The sequence below is a fragment of the Ochotona princeps genome, unplaced genomic scaffold (genome assembly GCF_030435755.1).
Source record: "Ochotona princeps isolate mOchPri1 unplaced genomic scaffold, mOchPri1.hap1 HAP1_SCAFFOLD_2283, whole genome shotgun sequence".
Lineage (NCBI taxonomy): Eukaryota > Metazoa > Chordata > Mammalia > Lagomorpha > Ochotonidae > Ochotona > Ochotona princeps.
The window spans coordinates 1,313-8,093 of record NW_026699045.1 but is presented as its reverse complement, the minus strand read 5'-3'; the positions used below and the strand labels follow the sequence as shown (position 1 = coordinate 8,093).

General features: G+C 48.6%; 1 protein-coding gene across 1 annotated transcript; it reads right to left on the bottom strand.

Moving 5' to 3' along the window:
- Positions 1-355: 355 nt before the first annotated feature.
- On the bottom strand, positions 356-6,431 carry LOC131479147 (dehydrogenase/reductase SDR family member 7B-like). Its single transcript, XM_058659720.1, has 5 exons — positions 6,404-6,431; positions 5,582-5,845; positions 4,618-4,848; positions 2,020-2,163; positions 356-822 (listed from the first exon to the last, which is right to left on the bottom strand). Exons 1-5 carry the CDS (start codon positions 6,429-6,431, stop codon positions 356-358), a joined length of 1,134 nt encoding a protein of 377 aa, XP_058515703.1.
- Between the last annotated feature and the right edge of the window lie 350 nt (positions 6,432-6,781).

The window sequence follows — 6,781 nt, the reverse complement described above, 5'->3', positions numbered from 1 at the left end:
ATACACCCGGCACATGCTCAGTCTGCTGCGGACGCCTATCTAGGCTCGCCTGCCCTCTCCCATCGTCCTCATAATTATAATAACCCCCTTGGCTTTTTCTTTTCACGGCACCTAATGCTGAAGCGTCTCATGTGCCCCTTTGCTGTCATGGGGCGGGGGTGGCCTTCGGCACCTCTGTGCTTGTCTGTACCACCTGCGTGGCTTCTCGTGCGTATGCCGTCTCTCTTATCTTCCGACTCCACGTGCCCCGCCTCCGTGGCCGGAAGCTGGCGCCCTTGCTGTGATTGCTGCGCTGTTTGATGTGGCTGTGAGCTCTGCTTGGAGAATGGTGTCGTAAGCTGCACGGCAGCATCTCCTACAGCCTCGGCTGCAACGCTAGCGACATCTGCAGCGCCAGCGGGAATAAGTGACGAGAGTACCTTCTCAGCAACCCAGCTCCAGCTTCGCCAGGCAGCAAGCGGTCTGCTAGGCTTGCTCCGTCGTCTTTCTCCTTCAGTAACCCTGGGTGACTCTCAAACTCAAAAGCGCTGTCTGTCGGTCCATCCGTAACAGGTGGCAAAAGGGCCTGCGTCTCTTCCTTGCCTTTCTCTTTCTCAGCAAGCAACGTGGCACGGCGCTGAGCATAGTGCCGTTCTCGTATCTCGTGTTCAATGCTGCGCAAATATGCCCCAGCGCCCTGGTCCACCACTCTATTTGCAATATTAGGTACGTAGTACATACAGTACATGTAGAACAGGTCGGGATTTTTCCCTACCCAAACTTCCCTTAGCCTCCGAGAGCTCCCACGTAAAATTAACTCTGCCGTGCGGTCCGCAGACAAACCTGTAGAAGCACCAGACACATAGTAGTCAAAAAATGTGAGTGGGCGTAATCTAATGTGTCATAGAGAGAGCCACATATTTGCATGCAAAACAAAAGCCATAGACACGCTGCAGCAGCGTGCAGGAGTTGCGTGGTGAGAGACCCTCGATGAAGCTGAAGCTGTGCGTGCGCCGTAGCAAACCGGAAAACCGTTCGTGGTTGAAGCGTAACAAGAAGTCCGCTACAGTTGTTCACAAGGTGGAGGAGAGGAAGGTTACCGTGAGCTCCCTGATCAAGATCAAACGCTTCCTGGGAGACGACGAAAGCAGCGTGAACCAAAGAAGTCTACTGAGACTGTTTGTGAAGCGCACATCCATGTGCAGACGCTCCGCACTTCAGCAGTACATGCTCCAAAGTGCTTCTCTACGCAGAAAGCATCTTTTTTCTCTAGTCAGACCGAAGAGAAGTATTTAGACATCATTTTTAGCATCAAACACATGCACCTACGGAAGGTGTTCGGTGTGCTTTTCTTGCTTCGAGCGTACACATTTTCGCGGAACGACATGTTATATCTAAGTCCGTAATTTCCTGTATCTGCGCGACTGGGCCACTACAAATGAAGATCTGCGTCGGATAAGGGCATAAAGAAGCGCATTCTTTTTTACTAATCACCTCAAATATTGTCTTTGCGTAATCTAACTAGTGCATTGTTTTTTATAATCACCTCAAATATTGTCTTTGCGTAATCTAGCTAGCGCATTGTTTTTTACTAATCACCTCAAATGTTTGTCTTTAGGTAATCTCGCTAGTCATATACCTAAGGTACCGTGTCTCAGAGTATAGTCTTGTAGTACTTGTGGTTGTAGCGTTATATCAGCAGTTGTAGGGGTAGCTGTTGTAGTAGTGGTACAATAGGAGAAGTAGTAATAATAGCGGTATTACTAGTAGTAGTAGGGTGGTAGTCCTAATAGTACAGTAGCTGTAGTATGAATGGCATGCCCTTTGTGAGTTTCTTTGCAGTGCTTTAATGCCCATTTGAGTGTATTGGTTGCCTTGCCCAGGAAATTCCTCATAAGCTGAGCCCCCCTCTACACTGTCTGGGCCCGTCCGCCAGCATTCGGGAGTGCTCAGGGGCAGTCGCGGGCGCATGCCGAGTGCGCGTGTTAAAATTTGTTTCTACCGCGCGAGACTACTAGAATATGATATTCGAAGACGCACCTTTTTGTATATCTTCAGCCATATGGGCTCCTTTCGAGAGAGAAAGGTTATCTGCGTATAGCTCCCTGTCGCACAAATTGGTCTTGATATACCCAGGCAACACGCTTGTGATGACGACGGGACTGTGCATGCCGCGCAGTTCTCCTGAAAAGTAAGAGCAGTGCCAAGGCACCGAAGAGAAGAAGTCCATACAGGAACCGTGACAGACGGCGAAAGCGGGCAGAGGAGAAACTAAACAGGAACACACTACTACACAGAAGAGCAGAATCTGGAAACGGCTAGGAGGACGGTGAAAGAAAACATAGAAAACAACGTAGTAAGCCACGGAAGGGAAATCAGCAGGTGCATACCGGCAAGTCTGGGTGCAGGTGTAACGTGAAGTTACTACCTTATCGTGAAGTTGATGCTTTTGTAAAATATTTTGTAACCAAGTGACAGGGAGCAACCGAAAATCGGCCCTTACCAACATAGGGCGGAACGGTACTAGCGTTGCAAGATATGCCGACAAACTGAATCTCCAGTACTAGGCCGGCCGGCTACTTATTCAAGCCGAAGCGCCTGCGAAAGCGTTACTGAACTTAGTTGTGGCGAAGAGCCTCGTTCACGTAAATTCAGGATACAGAAAATTATATTTCATAATCTTTGTGCACATTCGAGTGGGCTCCTGAATGCATGCATTGCATGAGGGCGGCGGTAGGATTAGGAAACAAGGTTTGAAAGTGCATTTGTACAGATCGACACGCGTTTGCGGGATCAGTGTAGCACCACGCGATATGCACAGCGCAGTTCGCAGATACATAGACGTATGTATATTACATTCTGGAGAAGGGCGGACTGCTAGCATTCATAAGTAGGAATTCGCATTCTCAATTGTACATCAAGAGATACTTTAACATGTGGTGAGGCTCTTAGAAAATACTTTCTTGTGCTTATCATCCTCCACACGCCATGGATCTGCTTCTTTTTATCTTTAAGGGTTTACATGTAAACATGGATATAGACATGGAGTCCTCCGGGATCTTTCACATGAATGCATATATATGTATATATATATATATACATGCATGATGAGCTCGGTCAATCGATCTGCATATATACATATATATAGATGAATTCAGTCAATCGACGATGGTAGAACTTTCGGTACAAATGAGGAGACATAGGCGCATTTGCTACGCCCCTGTCATCACTCCAACGCACTTATCGCTGCGGGGCGTACAAATAGACGCAGACGTATGCGCATATTTACTCACCGACGTACGCCGATACGTACACGTGCACTCACAGAGCATCCAACCTATTGATAGATTCTATCAGCGCGATCCGCCCTCCTGCACGTGTGCAAGTCGGCCTACTTTCTTCTGTGTGACTGTGTGAGTTGGTATAACTTGAATCCACACGTTAAGTGAAAGGATTTGTCCAACGTATAGGCTTCTTAATTTCATGAAAGGGTCTCTGCGCTTGCATATGGATGCAGAGATACGTTCTCCTACTGTGGCTGTATAAGCCTTCGTGTAGCGGGCTTCCACGTTAAGCAGCACACGATTCTGCAGACGTTGAGCCTGAACAGGGAGACGTCGGACGTTTCCACGCGCGACATCTCCGTTCGATCTATCGTTTTACCGCCGTATCTGATAGATGTATTCAGCAAGAAAGCATGCAGCTACATGTGTGTTACCCCCGTGCGCATGTTAGAATTCGGTGTCGGCAAAGTACTATGGACACCAGGACTTGTCGAGAGATGTGTGGACGTTCAGGTTGCTGCTCACGCACGCACATCTACGTGCACATTCGCAAACTGCTTACCCGCGTGCGTTCGTCCATACGTGCAGAATCATACAAGAACCATTCATAACATGGTCATGCAATAGTAGGCGGCACATATCCGCATGCGTGAGTGTGCAGACATCCTCGATGAGGCGTGCGCACATAGACAAAAGTTCACCAGCGTATTTGAGAGATTTGTGAGGACTTCAAGCATATACACTGTTTAGTGCCTGCGTGCTGTAGGCATGCATACAGACGTGCCTATTTGTATGAGCCGGCGTGTCTTACCCTAGGGAAGCCGTTCGCTGAATACTAGTCTTCTACAGAAGTCGATGAGAGCACAGCATAAACTGCTTCACTCACACGTCAGTGTTACAAAGCCTCATGCACACGATGTCAGTGCCCGTTCTATCACCTGATGAGTTTTCAAGCTCTTGCTGCCTGTAAAATAGTAAGCGGCGTTTTTGCCTACCTCTCGTAAATTCTTTCTCTGCAGTTTTGTATGCGTATGTGACCTAAAGATCTGTCGCGTGCCTGACTCCAACTAGTCATTATTACTTCTGCCGGGGCAAACTACTTCGCTAACAACTGTCTTTCGGCTCCTTGACACTTATCTCCAGACCCCTCTATCAGTCACATGCAAGAAATCTGGCTGCACTGGTTCTTGTGAGCATAAGGGAAAATCGTGGAGAGAAACAAGCGACCAGAGCTTCCCGCGATACCGGGCGCTCGCGTGTACGGTGGCTGGCTTGCTGTCACTCGTATTCTGCGGTGTGCAATGTTGCACTTGGCCACGTCCAAAGCAATTGCATTGATATTTTGTAAGCTTACGAGACAATCCGTAAGCGAAGTTCAGCAGCCCTGCCTTTGCTGCGCTATAAGCCGTTCTACCTCCCAGAGAAATCCTCGCGCTCATTGAGTTGGTAATAATCGCCTGGCCCTTGTGCTGTTGCATCATCAATGCCACCACCAGTTTTACGAAGTGCATCTGTGAGCAGAGATTGACGTCAAGAATTTCCTGATCGATTGCTGAAGGAAGCATTATTCCCCTGCAAGCGACTCCTTCCGCCCACAAACGCCGCGGGAAACACATACCAACAGGCACGCGCACTTTGAAGGTATCTGAAGGGTCACACAATTACTTAAGTTGAGTGAGAAGGGTAAGCATCGACTACGGCAAAGTACAGATGCGTCTGCGTGGAAGTGCCGTAGTAAACTCTACAACGGTACACAAGTGTAGGCGGGCTCCGATTGCTTAATGGGACCCCCAGCGTACACGGGGGCTGGGAATATTTAGGTCGGATTCACCGCAAGTGTTGATGTGCGTGTGCAGATACGCAAACAAATTTAGGCCCACGTCTAGTCACGTCAAGTCGATGATGTACTAACTGCAGATACGAATGACAGGGGTCGAGAAGTGAGAGACAAGCCAGCCTATGCTTTTTTCATAGAGCCAGCTCGAACCCGAGGATGCGTACCCGCACGTTCCGCCTCAGCACGAGAAGAATGCGATTCTTATGCAGTCATACACAGGGGCGAAGATGGGGAGAACGCCAATGCAGGCACACAGTTCGAAAGCACACTTTTGCCTTCGCAGTAGACACACATGTGTATACACGATGGTAACAGCGCGTGTTCGTGTTTACGTGAACAAACTGAGAGTAAGAGAGAGCGAGCATCTCCGGAGAAAGGAAATGGGTACACGAGCAAACTCTAGTGTACCCATTGATTACTCATGTCTGTTTATCTCAGTGTGTGACTGACGTTCGAACGCCGGCAAAGAGGCAAACCGGACCTGCATTGCTAAAAAGGAAGTCGATCCTTCCTTTCCACTTTCTTGCTGTCTCCACGACATCCATGAATACCTCTCTTTCTTTCATATCGAATGGGATGATTAAAAAATCTTTCTCCGACCGGTTTAGCCCGGCAGCCCGCGCGGAAACTATAGCGTTCTCTCGCGCTGCCTTCAAATCTTCTTCTTTTCTGCTCGAAAGTATCAAATAACAGCCTCGAATGGCGAGATGCCTCACGAGACTAAGTCCAATGCCGCTAGATGCTCCTAAGCACATAGAAGACATTGCACGGCAAGAAGCACCAGTAAACAAAAATGCGCTGCAGATCGGTGGTTGGAAACAATTCAAAGCAAAGAGGGTAGAATACAAAGAGGGGCGACGGCTTCCACAGGAGAAAAGTGAATCAAAAAGGGATCATTAGACGAGCTGCAGCGCTGAAAGAGAAAAGGAGAAGAAAGAATAATAGAAAACGGAACGACAAATCAACGTAGCAAGCCAGCATCGAAGAGCTCAACTCGAAGTGGTGAAAGGCAAGGAACCAGCCCCGAACCAGACACACCGTTCAAGCAAAAGAACGTGTCGAGACGAAGAAGACACTTCTAAACGGGTGAAGTGGAAACAAAACAAAAGAAACAAGGAAACTATCTGAGGAGGGGAACATATGCTGCTTATCGGCCATGATTCTTAGAACGCGCTAGAAGCTTCCGTCAGCTAGTATATTGAATGAGGGAAGGGAACGAAAATGCAAGCTGGTAATACACATGTGCCACCGAAACCTAGAGGGATCTCTGCAATTATTCTCTCGGGCCTACACGCACGGTTACCCGTGCTGGTGCGTCCCAGAAAACACATCGTGATACACGTATAGACACGTGCAAAACTGTACACACGTGCCATCGCCCAGCTCTCAAATACACATGTGAACGCGTTTGCGTTCAGGTAGTTGTAGATGCATCTTGTCAAACATCCGAGCTGAACGAACGCGTGCCTCCTATGGCGCCCTCGCCCGGCTACCAAGGCAGTTGTACTTGACTTGCTTGACCGTGAAAAAGATTGAATATGCCGCTGTGTAAGATACTCACGTCCACTGTCGCTCAAGTAAGCACGCCCGGAAACCGATCTACACTGGAGGGATACATGTACGTTGCGGCGCAGACTGCTGCTACTTTTGTACATGCATCTGCCGCTAGCGGCTGGCCATC